At 37.2% G+C, this 22385-nt stretch overlaps 1 protein-coding gene across 1 annotated transcript in view; it reads left to right on the top strand.

Annotated features, from left to right (window-relative positions):
- The window catches only part of LOC136039216 (NFX1-type zinc finger-containing protein 1-like), a 134483-nt gene that overhangs the window by 97319 nt on the left and 14779 nt on the right, over positions 1-22385 (top strand). The window contains exons 10-14 of the mRNA XM_065722747.1: positions 8264-8722; positions 12238-12519; positions 12975-13128; positions 15898-16178; positions 21981-22201. Coding sequence (XP_065578819.1) covers positions 8264-8722; positions 12238-12519; positions 12975-13128; positions 15898-16178; positions 21981-22201 — 1397 coding nt within the window. The remainder of the gene's footprint in view (positions 1-8263; positions 8723-12237; positions 12520-12974; positions 13129-15897; positions 16179-21980; positions 22202-22385) is intronic.

The raw sequence follows: 22385 nt of genomic DNA, 5'->3' as shown, positions 1-22385 counted from the left end.
GAAGCTTAAGTACTAAAAAAATTCAGCATGAATAGTTGGGCGTTTAGAAGGGGACAGTCCTCTTACTATGTTATCGTTTCTATTCGTTTTAATTTTTAATTATGTTCCTTGCTTTCAGGTGATTTTTTAAAATTAAATTTCTGGTGTAAGTTCATGTTTCCTTGCCGAAGAATATTCATTTATTTCGAGAAATCATTGCACATGTTATTGCTTTGTATGGGATAATTGCCTTTCTACAGGCTACTTTATTTTCGTCGTCTTTCTGAAAATAAATGACATAAAAATCTCGTTTTCGGGCTATGGGAATAAAGCAGCAAAGGTAATTTAGAACCAAAAGCAACAAGTTTCAAAAACAAAAGTTCTAGAGTGTCATTCAGCCTATTTTTTTTTTAATTTATTTAAAAATAGTTCTGAGGTTTTGCCTGCAATGCCAACAAAAATCGTTTTTAGCTATGGGGTCCAATCCTGTACTCTAGCTCTAGAACCTACTATGCTAAAAACTTGATTTTTTACGCGGATCCAAGCCCTACTTGAGCCTGAAAAAGAAGCTGTAACCAATTTTGGCTCCCAAATTTGGTAATAAAATTCCATTTTGAACTTGCCCCCGAAAATTCCCCGAATCTTGAAGACTTGTCCCCGAAAACTCCCCGAATTTTTTAAACTTGTCCCCGAATTTTGAGATTCGAGAGTGGAAGCCCTGATTCCAATTGTCCATGATAAGCGAATTTCACTCACGACTCGGCATCAATCCAAAAACAATTAAGCGAAAAAGGTATATCCACAGAGAAGTTCTCAATAAGCACAATTATGAAATGATCCACACTGGCTAAATGAATGCAATGAGAATAAATAATAACTTATCTTTCAGTGGGGCAAGTAATCCAGTGATTCGCAAGTAATCCGAATATTTCACAGAATATGACAAGAGCTTTCTTAGATACGAAATTACTCCGTTCTTTTAGAAATAATTGCCAAAGTTTGCTTATCAAATTTACGATTTTGTTTTGTCTTACAATTTAACCGTTTAATGCCATGAAAGGTAAGCAAGAAGACATACACTGCATGTAAGCAAGGTAAGCAAAAGGTAATGTAACATTCGGATAATAATATTCTGCATGTAAGCAAAGGTAAGCAAGAAGACATGGACGACTCAGATGATAGTAGTGCTGAATACTAACTTACACCCACAATCCATAAATAAACCTTAAGCCGTAATCATATACTACTACTACTACTACTAATAATAACTCACTGCAGCACCAAGTCGCCTGAGGCCAACACAGCTACGCACGCTCCTCCTCCAACCTAATCTATTTAAAGCCTCCCTCTTTACACCCTCCCAGTAAGTTCCCATTTCCTTGAAATCTTTATTTATGACATCCTCCCATCCCAGACAAGGACGACCTGCTTTCCGTGTAGCCCCAGACGGTTGGCCAAAAAGGACAATCTTCGGTAATCTGTCATCCTTCATCCGTAGAACGTGGCCTAGCCATCTCAACCTTTCTTTTATTATAGCCCCAGAAAGCGGGATTGAACCACACTTTTCGTACAACCTACTGTTTGAAATACGGTCAGTCAGCCGGGTACCCAGAACAATCCGTAGGCAATTTCTCTGGAAAACATCTAGTAAATTTTCATCTGCTTTTCGGAGTGCCCATGCTTCAGAGCCATATTTGACCACTGTCATCACTGTAGCTTCCAATATTCTAGTTGGTTTGTAGACTTATCTTTCTATTCTTCCAAACTTTTTTTTAAATGTGAAAAAACACCCTGGACCTTAGCTATTCTTTTTAACATCTTCACTGCTCCCACCATCTTTACTAATAATACTACCAAGGTAACTGAAGCTCCCAACCTGATCATTCTTTTCGTTACCTAATGTCACCTGTTCATCTTCACTTATTCCTAGCCTTAGTGACTTAGTCTTCTTAACATTAGTTTTCAAGTCTATTTTAGCACCCTGAACTCGTAAAACCTCTAAAAATTCATTCATTTTGCTCACACTTTCATCTAATATGCTTAAATCATCAGCATAATCTAAGTCCAGGAGTGTTATTCCTCCCCATTTGATTCCATGGTCTCCAATTGCCTTTCCTGTGCTCCTTAAGACGAAGTCCATCAAAATGATCCATATAAAGGGGGATAGAAAACAACCCTGCTTAACTCCTGATTTAATACAAAACCAGTTGCTAACCTCATTTCCTACCTTAACGGCAGCAGTAGTATTCTCGTACACAGCGCAAATCACTTTAATATATTTTTCAGGTATACCATATAACGACAAGACCTTTGTTAACGCTGTTCTATCAACAGAATCGAAAGCTTGATCATAATCGATAAAACTGAGGACCAAAGGTGTTTGACAACGAAGGGACTTCTCAATCATTAACCTAAGAGTGAAAACATGGTCGACACATACTCTACCTTTTCTAAAACCGCATTGTTCTTCCCTTAAAACTTTGTCTACAGCATGTCTCAGTCTAAAAAGTGTCATATTACTTAGTAATTTGCTACCTAGAGAGACCAGACTAATGCCTCGATAATTACGACACTCACTCTTATCACCTTTCTTATACAGTGGTTTAATTAAGGTTTTCCCAAAATCATTGGGTACTTCGCCTTTTTCAAAAATCATGTTCATAATCTTCAGTAGCTTATTCCTAACCTCAGAGCTACCATATTAAGGAAGCTCATTAATCATACTATCAGCACCTGGGGCCTTATTATTTTTTAATCCTTTTAGTACTGTCGCTAATTCTTACTCACTCAACAAATCTTCCTTCACATCCAAGGTATCACAAACTTTTTCATCTTCATCTGTATCTTTTCCTGCAACTGTATCTCGGTTTAGCACGTTCTCAAAATGTTCCACCCATCTTTCTTTAACTTTTTCCTTATCACTAATTGTGGCCCCATTTCTGTCTTTAACTGGGACTAGTCCGGATTGGCTACTAATCATATACAAGTAATATACATATACATATACATAGTAATCATATACAAGTTTATAAATTTATCTAACAAGTTTCAATTACAAGTTCAAAAGTATTTCACTCGTTAATTTATTCCGAACGGGTATGAATTAAATTCAACTGTTGAATTTAGTCGATTCAAACTGGATTTATTAGTAGTTTCATTAACTCATATCCCAGTGGTAGGAAGCTTAAAATTAAGTGAAATAGAATTTGTTTACTCAAGTAGAAGGATGGGCTACATAGACAGGGAGTAGGGTTCATGATGAACAAGGAAGATTTAAACTCCTGTTTAGGCTGGGAATGTATTAATAACTGAATACTAATTGCTCGTTTTATGACTAAAAAGCTCAGGGTATCTTTTATAGTAGTATATGCCTCTGTAGAACCGACTGACGGAGTACTAGTGACTCGGATGAATTCTAGTTACAGTTACAGAAGCAAATAGAAAGGATCCTAGGTAGAAATATTATGTAATTTACTAGGTGTTTTCTTCGCCCGGGTCGGTAGAAATACGTATATATAGTACGCTAGCTTTGGTAAATTTGGTGTAGGACAAGGAAACAGTAATGGCTACAGACTCTTGCAATTGCGTAGGTATAACAATCTAGTTATAACAAATACCTTGTTTGGTCATAAAATGGCCCATAAGTTGACATGGTATTCACGTGATAATAAGACAGCAAACCTTATTATTATTTTATAGTAAAGCAAAGACTGGCAGGATAAATACAAGATACTAGGGTATATAGGAGTGCCGTTATTGATGTTAAAAATAAAGATCACCATCTAGTAGTGTCTACGGTTAATTTAATGCTGAAATAAGGATAAGATAAGATAACCCAGGATAAGAATTGGAGAGAAACTTTCAAGGAACAGTTTAATGCTAAACTTGAGAGTTTAAAATTTAACAATGTGGAAGATGGTTGGAATGATTTTAGAAAAACAATTTTTGTAGTTGCTGATGATGTCTTAAGGAAAAAAAGTTTAGACTGCAGCTTGGAATATTAGTAAAAAAAAAAAGCTTTATGCTTAATAGAGACGAGAAGGAGCTTGTACAAGAATTATCTGAGTGACAGATCATATGAAAACAAAAGGAATATAAAGAAAGAGGAGAAAGCATTAAAATATGAATAAGGAGGTGTTAGGTGGAGGCTATGAATAAAATTGCCGAGGATCTGGAAGATGCAGCTAGACAGCGTAACATTAAAATATTGCACAGGCATTGTAATAAATTGAGAGGGAGTATTCAATCCGGACTTGTCCCAGTTAAAGATAGGACAGGGCCACAATTAGTGATAGGGAAAGAGTTAAAGAGAAATGAGCAGAACATTTTGAGAATGTGCTAAACCGAGATAGAGTTAAAACCGAGATAAAAAGGAAAATGAAAAAGTTTTTGATACCTTGAATGTGAAGGAAGATTTTTTTGTGAGGAAGAATTGGCGACAGAACTGAAAGGATTAAAAAGTTAATAGGACTCCTGGTGCTGATAGTGTGGTAAATGAGTTTCTTAAATATGGTGGCTCTGAAGTTAGAAATGATAATAATTTATATAATAATAATAGTAATAATAGTAATAGAAATACTGAATATTGTGAAAATAATTTTTGAAGAAGGGGATATACCTAACGATCTTAGGAAAACCTTAATTAAACCACTGTATAAGAAAGGTAATAAGAGTGAGTGTGGTGATTATTGAGACGTTAGTCTGGTCTCTGTAGGTAGCAAATCACTTAGTACTATGATCTTTTTAGACTGAGAGATGCTGTAGACAAAGTTTTTAGAGAAGAACATTGCGGTTTTAGAAAAGGTAGAGGATGTGTTGGCCAAATTTTCAGATGTCTGAGTTGTCAAACGCCTTTGGTCCTCAGTTTTATAGATTATGAGCAAGCGTTCGATTCTGTTGATTGGAGACCTTTAACAAAGGTCTTATCCTTGTATGGTAGACCAGACAAATACAATAAAGTGATTAGTGCTATATACGAGAATAACACTGCTGCGGTTAAGGAAGGAAATGAGGTTAGAAGCTGGCTTGGTATTAAATCAGGAATTCAGCAGGTTGGTGTTCTATTATCTTTGATATGGATCATTTTGATAGACTTTCTTGAGGAGCACAGGAAAGGCAATGGGATACCACGGAATCAAATAGGGAGGAAAAATTCTCCTGGACTTAGATTATCCTGATGATTTAACCACATTAGATGAAAGAGTGAGCAAAATGAATGAACTTTTATAGGCTTTGTGAGACCAGGGTGCTAGAATAGGTTTGAAAATTAATGTTAAGAAGACTAAATTACTAAGGCTAGAATAAGTGAAGATGTAAAGGTGACGTTTGGTAACGAAAAGATTGATCAGGTTGGCAGCTTCACTTACCTTGGTGGTATTTTTAGTAAAGACGGTAGGAGTAGTGAAGATGTTGAAAGTAGACTAACCAAAGCTCAGGGTGTTTATTTACATTTCAAAACTATTTGAAAGAATTGGAAGATAAGTCTGCAAACTAAGATTAGAATATTGGAAGCTGCAATTATGACAGTGGTCAAGTATGGCTCTGAAGCATGGGCGCTACGAAAAGTGGATGAAGATTTGCTTGGTGTTTTCCAGAGGAATTGCCTACGGATTGTTCTCAGTAGGCTACCCGGCTGACAAACCGTAGTTCATATAGTAGATTCTACAAAAAATGTTGTTTAATCCCACTTTTTAGGGCTATAATGAAAGAAAGGTTGAGTTGGCTAGGGCACGTTCTGCGGATAAAGGATGACAGATTACCGAAGATTGTCAATTTTGACCAACCCTTTAGGGCTAAACGAAAAGCAGGTCGTCCCCTTATGGGGTTGTTGGGTTTCATAAAGAAAGATTTAAAGGAAACGGGAACATCCTGGGAGGGTGTAAAGGGGGAAGTTTTGTAGAGATTTGGATTTAGAATTTTGCCTAGCCGTGTTGGCCTCAGGTGGCTTGTGCTGCGGTGAGTTGTTAATAGTAGTAGTAGTAGTAGTATCTCTTTCAGATTTGTTAATGCTTTCAGATGTTTGATAAGGTCGAATGCTTTTCTGTAGTCCGCCAAAAGTAAATAAACAGTACTGTTAAAAGTGTCCAGCCACTTGATGGTTAAGTGGGACATTTGCACTAGATATACTGCCGTGTTACTGGTTCGTACGCAGCTGTGTTGGTACAGATCTATTGAAGGTTAAATTTACCGTAATAGAGAGCGGTGGTTTAGTTCTCGGCTATTTTTGCTTAGTTGGGATTTATCGATATGAATCTCTGCTGATCATTCACTGGACTGGAGTGACCTAGCTTATGGTATGATACGGACATACGCAGCTTGCCACGACTTTTGAAATAATTGTTCTGAGAAACACTGGTTCATTACTGACACGATTGGCTTGCCTATTATCATTGGGAAGGGGAATTGTATGATCCTAGGTGTTTCCAATACGTCTAAGGGTATTAAGATTAAATTTAGCGGAATGTTGAGCTAAATCAAATGATACAATATGTACCGAAGTTATCAAAAAGGCGTATCTGCAATATCTTGGGAACGGGCAAGGGTATTAGCTTGAAGTTTTCAAGCCGACTACTACTGCAACTGTGACAACTCATGACTGTGGCTGCAACAGCTTTGATATGTGATTACAGGAATATCTAAAGGGGATATTGAACAAATCAAAACTTACTAAGAGTAAAATCAAAAGACAAAATTTCCAACTACTTTTGGAAATATGGAATAAAATCATAACACTATTTGCATACTAGTTGTCAAAAGAGCGTGTCAGCAATATCCCAGGGATGGCTTGGGGCATTAAGCTGAAACTTTCAGGACAACTTAAGGAGGCTATTCGAAAGTGATTTGAGGGCAGCAAGCCCCTCGTCACTTACTCTATTTAGATGTCTCGTTTCCAACATTAATAGGAATTTAAAAAAAAAATAAAGCATTTGTTCAAGACAGGCAAAAGATCTAATTACTATACCTCCGGGCATAACAAGCTCGCCACAGCCTTCGGGTTAAGCATTGTAAATTATGCTTTTGCCCTTTGTTTACATAGAGTATTTATCATCTCGAAAAGAGGGAAGTTTTATCATGGGTGTGTCCAAATGGGCTAAAGGCGTTAAGGTGAAACCCAGGGAATGTTAAAGGAGATGCCGGACTAATCAAAAGACACTATGTTTATCCAGACTTTATATATGGGAATCTGCAATATCTTAGAAACGGCTAAAGGTATTAACTTCAAACTATTAGAGCTACTTCTGCTCTAATAACACTACTACTACTACTACTACTGCTGCGGATGCAAATATGACTGGTTGCAACTGTGGCTGCTTCTGACTACGACTATTACTGCGACTGCTAGCAACTGCGACTATATCTATTTGTTGTTGCTTTCAGATAATGTTTAGGGGGATGTGATATATAACCAAAATACACTATGTGCTTGCTGATTATCAAAAGAGCAAATCACCAATATCTCAGGAAAGGCTGAGGGTATTAAGTTGAAACTTTCAGAGCATGTTAAAGGCTGCATCTCCCTTATCCTTTTTACATCCCCTAGTTACTGATCAAAATAATGAAATAACCCTTATGTTCGAAATGAGCATGTTCTAATGGCTTTGTTCAAGATTTAATGACTATACTTCATGGGATGTCATACCCCCACAACGTCTGGAGAAAGGGTTGTAAATTTTTCAATATTCCAATTGTTTACATGCAGCATTTATCATTTGGAAAGAGTAACATTTGAGTAAATTAAAGAGTAATGTCTGAGTAGTTTGAGTAAAGTACTGAGAAAGTAATAAAGCTAATCTAAATAAAAACAACATCATGTGCATCCAGTATTCTTTGCTACTACTGCTACTGTGACTGCAACTGCGGCTACTTGTGGCTGCGGCTCTGACTACTTGGGACTTCTTGCAAGTGTGACTGCTTGAGACCTCGACCACCTCTACCTGAGACCGGAGCTGCGACTCTTATGGTCGTGACTACTTACGATGGCTACTGTGACGGCTTGTGACTGCGCGACTGCGACGACTTGTGACTGTGGTTGTGACTAATTGTATCTGCTAAAGCAAATACTTGTGAATTAGACTAAAGCTACTTGCGATTACAACTGTAACTGTTTGTGACTACGACTGATTGCAACTGCGACCATTTACGATGGTGACAACTTGCAACTATGACTACTTGTCACTGCAACTGCGAACACGAATGCAGCGAGATATCTAATATAACTCGGTCAAAAATGAGCTTTAAAGTGCTGAAAAGAATCTTACTTATTGATAAATTATTTTTATTTCAGGTCCACGGGACTGTTACAACTGTTGCTAAGGCAGAAGATTTTAGCAAGGTTACTGAAGGTGGGTGTTCACTCCCGTGCAATACATCTATGCCGTGTGGCCATGTATGTGCAGGCGTATGTCATGTTCAAGATAGAGAACACATTGATAGGATCTGTCAGATCCCTTGTGAAAGATATCTCTGTGACCTTAACCACAAATGCAGCAAAAAATGTTTTGAAGAATGCGGGAAATGCATGGCTGAAGTAACGAAGAATCTACGTTGTGGTCATAGTTCTCTCATGCTCTGCTATAAAGACCCATTGGATTTCAAATGCATGCAGAAAGTGGAAAAAATTATACCCGAATGTGGCCATACGGGGGAAATACCTTGTTCAAAAAGCCCAGAAGGGTGCTGCAAAATACCTTGCGACTCTCGCCTTGACTGTGGCCACTCTTGCACCAAACTATGCCATCCAACAGTAAGTAGTTGGTTTCTGAGTTTACATCTTTGCTTTGAATTGCTGTTCAGTTATTAATTTCTTAAACTGTCCTCGTATTCAAAAATAACATATAAAATGGGTAAAACTTTATAAATTCAATTGAAAAAAATGAAAAAATATAGTCCATATACTCTTATTTCATATCAAACAATCTTTTCACTGGGAAAGCTATCAACAGAAAAAATTAAAGGAAAGCTACATTTTAAGGAAAAGAAAAATAATTCAGAAAAATAAACAAAGAAAAATGATAAAGTAAATCTATACATAACTTTGGCACGGAGCATAGCACATAGCACCGAGTGCCAGAAAGAGGAAGTTGGAGAAAGTTTTCATTCTATCGAAGTAGTACAATGTGCCATTAACAAAACATCGTAGCAATACGCAAATTTGCGTATTGCTACGTGCTACATTGCTGTATTATACGCTAATGTGTGGTATGTAGCATTATTGGTAAGCCTGGTGGATTCAGTGAAGATACAAAAAGTGATAAAACAGTTCGTGGTAACGAACTGAAGTAAGGAGCGATCTGGATCAATAGTAAACGAAACTCTAAAAAAACGGAATTTTGATACTAATAGAGACATCAAAAGAACAGATTTTTATGCTGATTTTAAAAATATAAGTTTCGTCAAATTTAATATTAACAGTCAAAAGTTACGAGCCTGAGAAAATTTGCCTTACTTTGGAAATATAGGGGAAAACACCCCCTAAAAGTCATAGAATAAAGTTTGACGTTAAAGTTTGACTCTTTCTCTCAACTCTACCTTTTAAAACAGTAAAAATATTTAGCGTAAAGAGCGGGGCGTTGAAGAGGGAACAGCCCCTTTTATATACGGAGTGATTTCTGTTCGTTTTAAGTTTTAATGTCGCTGCTTTCTTTCAGTTAAAAAAACTTATTTTTTTTATTAAAAATAGGTAAGAAGCAGGATACTCAGGCGAACAAATTTTAAAAGCAGAAAGATCAGTTTTAGGTCTATGATTTTGACTAAATAAAAAAAAAGTTTTTCCAAATAAAACCAAGGAGCAACATCAAAACTTCCTCTTCACGCTAAAGATTGACTTTTTGTCCTAGTTCTTTGAGAACGACTCCTGAAACACAAGGGCCATTTAATTAAAATAACTTGCTTTATTTAAAGTTCTAAAAAAAGTTTAGAATGAGTGGGGTATTGAGGAGGGGCAATCCCCCTCATATACATAGTCTTTTCTATTCGTTTTAAGTTTTGGTGTTCCTCCTTACTTTTAGTTCGAAAAACTTGTTTTTGTTTGTTTGTTTTCTTATCGTTTTTAAAAAATACCGGTAAATCTGGCTCCCCTTCCAGGGATAATCCCCCCCCCCCGGACAGGAAAATTCTCCCCAGACAATTCCAGTATAGTTGAAAATTTCTTCCTGAAAATTTCTTGCGGACGATTCCAGGCGAAAATTTTCTTAGCGTACTTTCATTTGAAAAAGACTTTAATTTCTGATTTTTTTTTTTTTTTTTTTTTTTTTTTTTTATCATTCAGGAATCCCCTCATTCGTTGCAAAGTTTTCCCCGCAAATACCCTGTGTACTTTGTTATAACAAATACTATAGGTAAATCATGGACAAATGTCATGACTTACAGATCTTTCCCCAGGGGCTCTGGAGGGTCATATTATTCCCAAAGGTATAGTTACTGGACTTTTCAAATACGCTGAACAAAATAGTTATCTTAAAAATTTTACCAACGCATCAAAGAACTTCAATGTAAAGGTTTAAACTTTATCTACAAAAATGTATGGAATTTCGTATTTTGTAGATCACGGATGCGTGTTCATTTGTTGTTGTTTTTTTTTTTTTTTTTTCTGAGGGATGATTGTATATAGAACCATTGGTCCTAGAAGATCGACAGAGGATGCATTTGATCAGAATTCAAAATTCTAATGCCCCTCTTAAGGGACTAAAAAGAATGGGGTGGAGCTCTTAAAATAGCTGTTCGGTCCAATAAATATGCCTTTGGGGATAACATGACCCCACACAGCTCCTGGAGAAATGACTTTAAGTTGTGGAATTTGCCTATATTGTTCACATACAGTATTCGTAATTGTTGCGTATAGCTTATAGCTTAGTAGAGATTCGGCCGTAAAATGAGAGTTTACCAGTTCAAAATACTGGCTTTTTTTCAAAAAAAGTGACAAGGCATAACTTGAATTTTGACACAAAATAATACACTGGGGGTGGTGGTGTTTCTGGGGAAAATTTTCGAAGGGGGTAGATTTCCGACATTATTTGAAAACATTTGGGACGGGGGTCAGTGGCGTGACTCTGTAAGCTTAGCCAGAGTCGACCCAGCTCTAAATGGGTACCTGGAGAAATCTGGGGAAGGTAAACAGGAAGGGTGTGCGAAAGCACAGGATGGCTGGCCCCCAACCCCCCATTGCACTTCCTGGCTGAGGGGCCAAGAAACGGAGATCAGCACCGCCGGTACGGACTGTAAAGTCTAATGCCGTATACTTTACCTTTATTTTGTATATTACGCATGCGGATATTGTATTATATATTTATATGTATTCGTATATTCTTTCTTATTAACTTAATTAAATAGTTTTGAAATTTAGATAAATTGTAGATTTAGTTAGTCAAGCCTGGACATTTAATTTGGTTGAACATTTATGAAATTTTACTGTCAGTCAATTAGAGAGCTTCATTGTCAATACTTAGCTGTAAAGAATGAACTGTGTAAGGGTTTAAGCTTCCCAAGGGTTGTGCCTCCCTATGGTTGCGCAGTGAATTGATCTGTGTTAATACGGGTTCCAGGGTATGATTTCAGCTGTCCCAGGGCCAGGAATTGCACCTAGACTCTGCTTTGATACCTCCCACTAATTAAGTATAGAAGAAACTTTAAAGCGCTATAGTAATGATTGTGCCCGAGAATTTTGACTCTGTCACATTTCTACCTTTTGAAGTGATAAAAGACCTTAGCGTAAAGAGCGAGGTGTTGAAGAGGGGACAGGTCCTTTTCGTATCCGGAATAAATAGTAAACCCGGCTCAATAGTAAACGAAACTCTAAAAAACGGAGTTTTGATGCTAAAATATACATCAAAAGAATCAGATTTTCATGCTGATTTTAAATATATAAGTTTCATCAAATTTAGTCTTTGTCATCAAAAGTTACGAGCCTGAAAAAATTTGCCTTATTTTAGAAAATAGGGGAAAACACACCCTAAAAGTCACAGAATCTTAACGAAAATCACACCATCGCATTCGGCCTATCAGAAACCGCATAGCAAAATTTTCAAGCTCCTATCTACAAAAATGTGGACATTTTATTATTAGCATTATTATGAGTGCTGGGAATCTTGTTATTAAAAAAAGTAACACCCGATCGCCAGTTGTCATGCGCAAGTCTCATAAAAGATAAACGATCTACGCAGAATCATAACCGTTTAAACTAGTAAAACCGTATTTATTACTTTATAATATCGTTATTGTTAGTATTGCAATTTTGCTATGAAAAAATATTTGTCGTTTTAGGACGACCCAGAACATGAGAAGTATGTATGTGAGAAGCCATGTGCGAGGAATAACTCTGAATGCAAAAAGAATCATCCCTGTCGTCGTAAATGCTCAGAGGAATGTGGCTTATGCTTAGAAAGAATCAAGTTCGATTTCCCTTGTGGTCACAGAACACAGATTCAATGTGGAACGGATCTGGATCAATTTTTATGTCAAGTCAAAGTCAAGAAGGTTATAGAGGAATGCAAACACACTGTAGAAGTTGCCTGTTGTGTCGCGGCGGAAAAACACCTTTGCAAGGTGGGTTCTGATTCAATAATGCTATCATTTTCTCTTTTACTCTCTCCAGCTCTACCTTCATCCGTTTTTTTTTTTATATATATATTTAGTAGCTTCTCTTGTGTAATGTTGGAAAATTTTGACTGGACAAAGGTATCGTAATACAGAATACTCCTCTCTCTCTCTCTCTCTCTCTCTCTCTCTCTCTCTCTCTCTCTCTCTCTCTCTCTCTCTCTCTCTCTCTCTCTCTCTCTCTCTCTCTCTCTCTCTCTCTCTCTCTCTCTCTCTCTCGTCTTTTGTCCTTTGTATCTTCATTTCTCTCGTCGTCACTTTCTTCCTCTCTCTCTGCCTTGTGTTGCTAATTAGATACCATTAATAAGTCCATTCTTTTGTTTTTGTATGAAGTGTATGTTCTGTTTACAACTGTATAATATGTAAATTTAACTTGAAGGAAATTCAATTACATTTATTTATAGGCCAAAAGTTGTCCAATTATCCTTGATTGTGGTCACAAATGTGAGAAGACGTGCAAAGAAAAATGTTCTGTGGATGACTGCAGGAAGCTAGTAATGGTACCCCATATGCTGGCATGTGGACACAAGGCTGCTACTTTTTGCAACAGACAGAAGGGTAAAATTTCAATTTTACTCTGCAATTTTACGGAATTTGTAATATCTCAGTTCCTTCTTCCAATAAAAAAGTAGTAAAATTTGAATTTTGCTTTACAGTTTTACAGAACTTGTAATATCTCTGTTCCTTCTTGCAACAAGCAAAACGGTAAAATTTCGATTTTACATTTTAATCTTGCAAAAATGGCAACATTTTGATTAATTTTCGCGCCAGGTAGTATAAACATAAACGCCATCTAGTGTTAGGCGACAAATTTGGAGTTTACATAATTAACATTTCTTCTGATGGTATAGCTGGGGAGGAGAGACAAGTGTCTGATTGAACTTTGTTTGAAATATAAGAACAATTAAAGATAATTTTTGTTATAGCATATATCCTTTTTGTTACCAAATTATATCCCCCCCATTGTTCTAAAAATACAAACAAAAAACAGGACACCCTAACTTGCGCTGAGAATAGCTCATAAGAATAATACATATCAGTATTCACTTGTTTATATTTTTCTATATAGAAAGTATCAACTAGTATCAATTGCGTAGTTTGGGGGGGGGGCAGTTTTGCCGTAATAATTGGGAAAACCATTATTATGTAGCCCATGCCCCTTGACTCTCTGGATGGAGACACCTCTTCCCCCCTTACCCCACCCTAAGAAAAATTTTGAAGCTATACCCATAACTACTATGTAATGTAGCGTTGTATAGTGCATGGTATAGAACGTACTTACTCCCATCCGTGTGGGTTTGCCACCTCGGGGCATCTCTTTGGATAACACCATGACAGTATTTTTGTTATGTCCTCCTATTTCTTAAAATCGTCGACTATAATGGGAATTGACGTTCTGAAAATTTGTTCCGCTTGCGCAATAGAGGCCGCCTTTCTGGGTGAGAGCCATCAACTTTTGTTTTGAAACATATTTTAAGCCGATGGGCTGAAGACATACACTTCTCTCCCTGGATTTTGAAAAAAAAAATTTTTTGCTATCTTCTTTATAAAATATTCTTCCTTGAGATTCTCATTAAAAAAACTGCCCCAATAGGTGTTGAAACATACATTCCCCCCTAAGTTTTCGTTTATTGAGGATTCTGTTGAAGCACCATAAAAAACCAACCATGACTATTATATTTCAATACTTGCATTACATTTCATGAAATTCAGAAGTGTTCAAAATTGTGTTGAACGATATTGTCACCTCAAAACCTTTATTGAAGGCAATGTATTTTAGCTTAAGCCATTTTCCTGATTTTCATCCTGACTTAAAGATGAAGTAGAGTAATCTTTGAAGGTTGTGAATAGTCATAGTCCTATTCATGTTTCTGGACTGTTTTAAATTAGTCAAAGATTCAGTTGTAGTCTAACCGAGAATTGAAAATTCGCAAATAGTTGCATGAATTTTGTTAAAGTTGCCATAAAGTGTTTTTGGACGCACTCTCTTTTTTAGACAACACTTTATTTTGAAGTTATTGGTGCTCATGTGACGAACTAGCTTAAGAATGTGTGTAAAAGATTATAAATTGTATGGCCGAAAGCCTCGATCAACTTACTGGGTTAGCAAGAGGAGTTAGGCTGTTTTTGTTTTCTAACAACTGTATGTCTTTTACTGGCTTTCTTTTGAAATGCTGTTTTTTCTTTTTCCCTTCCGTTTCTCTTTACTGACTATTTCTCTTTCTTCTGTTATTACCGGCGGTATCTCTTTCTGCTGGCTGTTTTTTACGGTGCATTAACGGCCATTTCTTTCTGTTTGCGGTTTCTGTTTGTGTTTGTTGTTTCAGTTCTTTCATAGTTTGAAATTAGCTTAAAATTTAGTACTTGGGAATCGAAGCATTTTTTTAGGAGCTAAATGTAGTGCTAAATGTGTGCAATTGGGTATAGTAAAATGCAGTGAATTGCAGTTGTGTGGATATAGACTACCTCGGATAAACAAAAATCGACTAACATGGACTCGGTGTAACATTAAACATGAAAAATTTATTCCTTGAATTACCCATAACTGTTTTTTTTCGTGATTGCATAAATAAGCCTGTGGGATAGTATGCGCTGAGATTAACATTTCGTTGAATTCAATTACCTTTGAGGGATCATTCAAAACACTGGAGATTTAACGATCAGGATTGGCCAAGATGGTGCTTCTTTTATAATTTTCCAAAAAATTTGCAGATCCCAGAAATGTTCCTTACAACCGAATCTGAGATTATTCAGTAGCCTTGTGCTCCTCGATCATTTTCTGTAGCTTAGAAAACTGATACCACAGGCATCAGTTAAAGAAAAGGTTACTGGAACTTGAGAGCATGTACTTGCGTCGCATCCTTAACCTCCGCTGGACATAGTCACAAACGAGACTTTGAGAGGCTTCACGTTGCAGCCATTAATCATAGACGTAATAAAACAACGCCAATGAAGGCACTAGGGTGCTCCATCTTAATTTCTGAAACTCAGCTCCCCAAGGCGATCCTCAGGTGAAAGAATTCCCTCAAACTTATATAAACTAAATCCCCAGGCATCTTTGCAACCCGAGTAGGTTGAGTTGTGCTCTGCGACGAACCTGAGGACATACTAGTGACTCTTTGTGGATGCCCCATGTTCCTCTAAGAGCACAGGGGGACCTAAAGTCTTAGGTACGGTCTATGTTTAGTGGGTTTATTTTGAGCGTGTCCTCCACCCAGAAAATGCTTCCCTCAGAAATAGTTTTTACGTGCATGCTGGGAAATCGTATATGCTCTCATTAATAGTTTCACTGTTGTTCTTTCTGTTAACACGATTCTTTTTTTTTAGCTGTTACCGAGAAATCCCTAGAGGGTCTATTGCCACTTTGTCAGGAACCATGTGGTAGTCTTTTAAGCTGTGGCCACATCTGTGGGGGAAAATGTGGAGAATGCTGTCAAGGTCGACTGCACAAACAATGCAGGGAGAAATGTGGTCGACAGCTAGTTTGTGGCCATATTTGTGAGGAGGGCTGCTCAACGACTTGCCCTCCATGCAAGGAAAAATGCTTGTTCAAATGCCCACATAGCAAATGCAAAAAGCGATGTGGCGTTTTGTGTGCACCTTGTGTGGTGATTATATTTTGTCTTATTCTTAGCAAATTTATAGCTTCAGCGCTAAGGTGGCTCTTTGCCTTAACCAGAACAAAGTTTGGATCCAGATATGTGGAAGCGAACATATGATGCTTTCTGTAAGAACTCATTCAAAACTCGAAAAAATGTAAATTTTCAACCCAGTTTTTTAAGAAATATAAACTTAAAAGGTTTTAAAAGTTATAAACTTTAAGTTTCTTTGTTTACAGCTCCACAATAAACATTTATGACTTTCCATCCCTCCTTTAAAATTCACATATTCTTTAAATAAGGCGGGGGTTGTTCTTGTTTCCAATAATAAAATACTTTTTAGGCTTATTATTTTTAGTAGTAAAATACATACAACCCAAGGTGAATGTATTGCTTTTGGGTTTATATCACTATGGAACTTGGAGTATTTTTTTAGAATTAGGTTTTTTTTTTAAAGATAATTCTATTTAAAAAAAATCTTGATCATACATAGAACAAATTTTCTTGTTGAAAACTTTTTGGCCAAAAATTCAATACGGCCATGCACCAAATGAGTTGGGCACAATGCCCCTTTCTTCAAGATTGTACAAGGTTAGAAAAGTTTATAATTTTTTTTTATATTCATTTTGTTACGTTTTTACGATTCGACAAGCCTTTGTATTTTTTTTTTTTTGGGGGGGGGTCAAACCCCAACCCCTCTCTCCCCTTCATACGGCCTTGTTGAGAGGGGAGAGTAAAGTTATAAATATAAATTTTGTAAGATAATGTAAATTTAACTTCTAGTTATAAATATAACTAAATCATAATAAAATGGATGTCGAGTCACACTCAAAACGAGAGAAAATTAACATGATTAGGGCTGATAATCCCCATGCCTTCTCAATTCAGGGGCGCAATTTGCTATGGGGCAGGGGAGGGAGGCAACTGCCCCTCCCTGACCTCAGTTTTTCCCTCGCCAGTCTCTGATTTGCCCCCTATCTGACTTTTAGTTTCCTCCAAAATCTTGTCAAAACTAAGATAAATCTCTATAATTCCAGCATCAACAGAAACAGATCAGTTTTATAGCAGATACTTACCTTTATAGTATTATAAGTTACTTTTATATAGTACTGTAAAGTACCTTTATAGTACTTTTGAACATGGGTGCCTATAAGTTGAATTTTAGGGAAGGGACTTACCTGGTCTTTTCAAAACTTTCAATTTTGTGTATAGACCCCGGTGCCATGCCGGCGTATGTATCAAATACTGCCTACGAGAAGCCCGGTCTAACGCCGCCAAAGTGTCGTAACGTCAGGTCGAACACCGCCGAGGTGGCGGTGTTCCCTTGACTTTGAATTAATGTAAGCCAATTCTTTTTTGGGTCAACCGCAATGCTAGAGCTTTTCTTTCCTCGTCTGGTTAAGGATTTTGATTTTGCTGCTTTGATATCAAGTGCGGTTTTCAAAATTAAAGCTTTTATTCAGCACTAGTTCTTGTAACACATCCATTGAATAGACAATTGTCTTTCGAACAGACGCCAGGTCAAATTCCAAGTAGGAACTTGAAATTTAAGGACTTCTCTATTTCAAGACACCTTGGTATAGCAAAGAATCAGTATTTCATGAGTCCTTGACATAGCAGTGTTACTTGAAACGGTAGGCTCAAAAAAATCGATTTGAGGTCTTAATTCCTTGACATAGCAGTGTTACTTGAAACGGTACGCTCAAAAAAATCGATCGGTAGGCTCAAAAAACCGATTTGAGGTCTTAAATCCTTGACATAGCAGTGTTACTTGAAACGGTAGGCTCATAAAATTCTCAAGTTCCTAACATGTAAATTCTGGTTTTAACATCAAGGACAATTAATGTGTTTCCTTATTTGTCATAAACCCGGAGGTGACTAGGAGGTGTCTAAATACAGGACCAGAACCTATATCAGATGAATGGTAGGTAGTAAAACTACAAATGCAGGTCTCCCTAATCACCGTTTCAATAGTTATATCTATTATACCACCTGGGAAATTTATTTTTCTAAATCTGCCTAAATTTTCTTAATAAGTATTTTATCTGTGTAAATATCTAACCCATTTACAATAGTAACTACTTTAAATAATAGTAGAGTTCTAATTGTAATTGCGAATCTTTAGCTTGAGTCTAATTTTGGAGAATAGGCTACTGCCCAATCTTGAATGAAGAATTTTAAAATTGAAGTATCCCAATCTTGGACAGATTCAGTCACTGACATGTGCTGTAAAAAAGAGTAATTATTTTTGAATAATCTTGGCTATAAGATTGTAATCAGCAAATCCCAACTATCTACATAAGGTCCGAGATTAAGAACCTATTGTCCTTGTTTAGGGAATATATAAGTGGTGAGACCACCGCTGGTCCCATCGTTGCGACGTTGGCCAACGTTATATCTTAGGCCAACGTTGGCACCACTGTTTGTCCTGGATGCCTTGGGGCTACCAGCTCTTTGATATCTCTAACACCGCACCTTGGCTGCTTGCGGTATCATTTGGGTATGGTAACGTGATCAAACAATCAAAAAGGCCAAACTTTGGGCTCAGGGTAACACAACCTGTGTCACCACTTATATATCTAATTATCTCTTCGGAGGGTAAACGTGCCCCCTTTTCGATCTGCTAATGATGGTATTTCTCGCCAACTCTTTACCTATCATGCCTTGGTTTGGGGAAAACAATCTTACACAGCTGTAGGAAATAGCTCACTTGTATTCTCCCAAAGGTCATTCCAACAAAACATGCATCTATAAACTCTGAAAACAGAGTTTGCAGTCTAGGAACGAACTATACAAACTCTGAAACGGACTAAAACCAAAATCACCACTTCTGTACAAAAACCATTGTGTAGGGGCGGACCCTAGATTGACCCTGACCAATCCAATAAATGAGAGCTTCAAAACCAAACACTTTTTGAATTCCATTCACTCTGAATGGCCAAGTCCAGGAAGACAGAAATAGATTTTAGCCCGAAAGTTTACTTATTGCAACACCACTGGCCTAGCAACGGGACTTCGACTTTTAATTGAAAGTTATATTATAGGCAAATCCAATAAAATTTAATAAAGAAATATAAAACAGGTCATTTATTTGAAAAAGGAAAGAAAAGGGACAGGAAGCCCCAACAATACATTTTCCCAAAACATCTGTCCAAGATCACACACTGTCTGGGAGCTTTTACCCTAAATCCTCTGTCATGTAGTAGATATGATCTGGCTGTTCTAGCCACTTTTGCACATTACCTCTCCCACCACTCATAGTCGTCACACTGACATCTGCATTAGGTTTTACTTTCTCCCTAATGGCCCTCATAGATGACTTTTACAAAGGTGCCAACTGCAACCCAAATCAAAACTAAGTTCACATTCCTTTTCACTATCTTACCGAAGAGAATTGTCGTAAACAATCGCTGTCTGAACTTTTTCAGTTTTATTTTTACGCTCAGTGCTCTCATCAAATCTCTTCACAACCTGCTTCTTTGTTTTTCTTCCTTGCCTTTTTCTTCTGCCTTCTACAGCCTGCTTCTTTTTCATCAACCCCTTCCTTGCCTTCCTTGTAGCAATGGCAGCTTCACTCTTGGCTTTCGCTTATGTATCAGTGAGAACTTTTGTTCTGTCATCCTTTCTTCCTTGAAGCATGTTGTTTTCTTGGTGGTTCTGGGATGTGGTTGTACTTGTTCAGGTGTGACTATCCTATTTCAAAGTGGTTACAGAATCACAAGGCTTACTGAAAGCATTGGGTGAGAGGATGGCAGTGCAGGTAGGGATAAGGTTGGAGTTGAACCTCTGATGTGTCACCAGTAATTTGCCACCAGCTTCATTGGCTAAAAAAAACATTGGATTGGTCTGTATTTGAGAGCACAGATCTTCACTATCTCAACAAACTGGTTTGAAAGGGGATATACCTTCCAAATCGCTTCTGGATATTTGATGGTATGAAAGATAAGAGGAAAGATTTTTTTACCAAGCCAGCTGTGATTTAAATTGTGACACATCTTCTCGATGGTGATGGTTGCTCGAAAAAAAAAATACTACTAATTTTGATAATTAATTCTGTTAGGAATACATAGTTGTTAAATATGTCAACTATTATCCAAGGGTTCTGAAATACCACAGCCATGTCGTTTCTACCAGATTCTATTTTTCTTGAGGAATAACGAAGAAGACCAGTCCAGCCTGGATTAGAAACTAGAGAGGTTTCTAAATCAGTTTTAAATCGGCCCAAATCTGATATAACCCAAAGTTTGGATTTGAGCAAGACTGGTCCAAACATAAATATTTGTGGGCAACAAGGATCGCGCCAGTGGCGTGCCGATACTGCTATTTTTTGTCCTTGGCACCGCCGACATTCCGTCATCGACGTGGCACCAGGGTCTATAATAGAAATCTCACAATGAAAATCTAAAAATATAAGGAAGCGTTATTCAGCCGGGGGGAGGGGGATGGTGCCCCCCATGCCCCCCCTTATCGGTGCCGCTACTTTTAAAAAACGTAATAGTACCTTTGTGGTACCAAACGGCTCATTTTTTAGTTTTTACTGTCATTTTCACTTGATTTGGGAAAATAGGCTCCAACTTTGCACCCGCCCAAGATTTTGACGAAATTATGCACCTGTCCCAAGACAAGAAAACAACTTGTACTTTAGTGAAACAAAAAAAAAAAAACAGTTAATCAATTTAATTTACATACACTGATCTTTATTCTTAAAAGTTTTAATAATTTTTGTTTATTAAAGTAAAAAAATTAAAAAATTAAAAATATGTTTGGTTTTCAGTAAAATGCAAATTATTTTCTGGTCTTGAGACGCCGTAGTGTTTACTCGTTTTGAGTTTGACTCAGCTTTTTATTCTGTTTTAAGTTTCACTTGTTCATTGATAGTGATTTGTGTTAGTTTTACGCTTGGGAGATTATTTAACTTTATTTCTGCTCACTTTTGACTTAATGGACCTCTTTATTTTTCTATAAGAACCTTATGTACCCCTAGGGCATTTGTTACAACCGTTGCCCTGAGGGTTGTGGGGGAGGGGGGTTTCAGCCTCAAAGACATAATTTCTGGGCCTTTCAACTTCGCTGAAACAAAAAGGCTATCTCAAAATTTTAACTGGATCTGTTTTGGGAAATTCTGGGCGTGGGAGGGGGGTTGGTTGCCCTCCAATCATTTTTTGACATTAAATAGGCCACCATCCCTTTCAATATCCAATGAATGAGCCCTTTTCGAAGTTTCTACGGCAACTCCTATACCATGTGCCCTGGTCTTAAAAAAAATACCCCCCCCAAAAAAAAAAAAAATTGCGCCCACATCACTCTTTACTTGAGCAGCGCTATTGTGCCGTCTGTAAAATAAAATAAAAATTATCGTTAGACATTAAAAATTATTTGTAAAAAAGAAACTTTTCGAAAGCTTTGTGAAAGTATTTTCCATATGTGAAATTCAATTTGAAATATATGTGCATGTACGAGCGCAACCTGGACAACGACCCCTTTCAGAAGACTCTTTTGGTCACTCGCTTTATGCTAGACCACCTTGCTTTTTGACCATCTGTTTCCTTGTTTTAAAAGTAAATGAATGAATCAATAAATGTAATTTCGACAATAATTTACATTTTTGGTTATCTTCTGGACAGTGATTTGCTTATCATATATCAACTTTTTTCCTTTTTTATGTGGTTTATAATCGTGGTATGCACAGATATGGTATTTAGGGCTTGAGCAGGGGCAGAGGCTTAGGAAATATTACCTTGGGTGTTGCCGTTTTTTGTCATGTTGGCTCATGGATTTAATTTTAAGTCGATCCTTTTCTTTTGTTAATAGGAGCCTTGTACATGGTTTTGTCAACATAAGAAATGTGGTTTGAAATGTGGATCTATGTGCAAACGCAAACCCTGTGACGAAGCCTGTCCGAAGGTCCTCTCTTGTGGTCACTCGTGTGTTGGTTTATGTGGAGAAGAATGTCCCAAACAGTGTCGAACTTGTAGCAAAAGTGAATTGGAAGAATTTATATTACTTGGGAATGAAACTGATGAAGATGCAAGGTAATTGAACTTAATCTATTCTAGGCATGCCATATAGATTTGTTGCCCCCTACACTCGTTTGCATTAGCCATCTATCTTCGTATCCTCAGCCACTTGTCCCCGTTTCTATGAGCCCCCTTTCATCATTCTTATAATTCGCTATATGGCTTTTGTAATTATTTAATGAGACCCAAGGGAAATTTT

Source organism: Artemia franciscana, chromosome 19 (genome assembly GCF_032884065.1).
Source record: "Artemia franciscana chromosome 19, ASM3288406v1, whole genome shotgun sequence".
In the NCBI taxonomy this organism is placed as follows: Eukaryota; Metazoa; Arthropoda; class Branchiopoda; order Anostraca; family Artemiidae; genus Artemia; species Artemia franciscana.
This window is presented reverse-complemented; position numbering and strand designations above follow the sequence as displayed.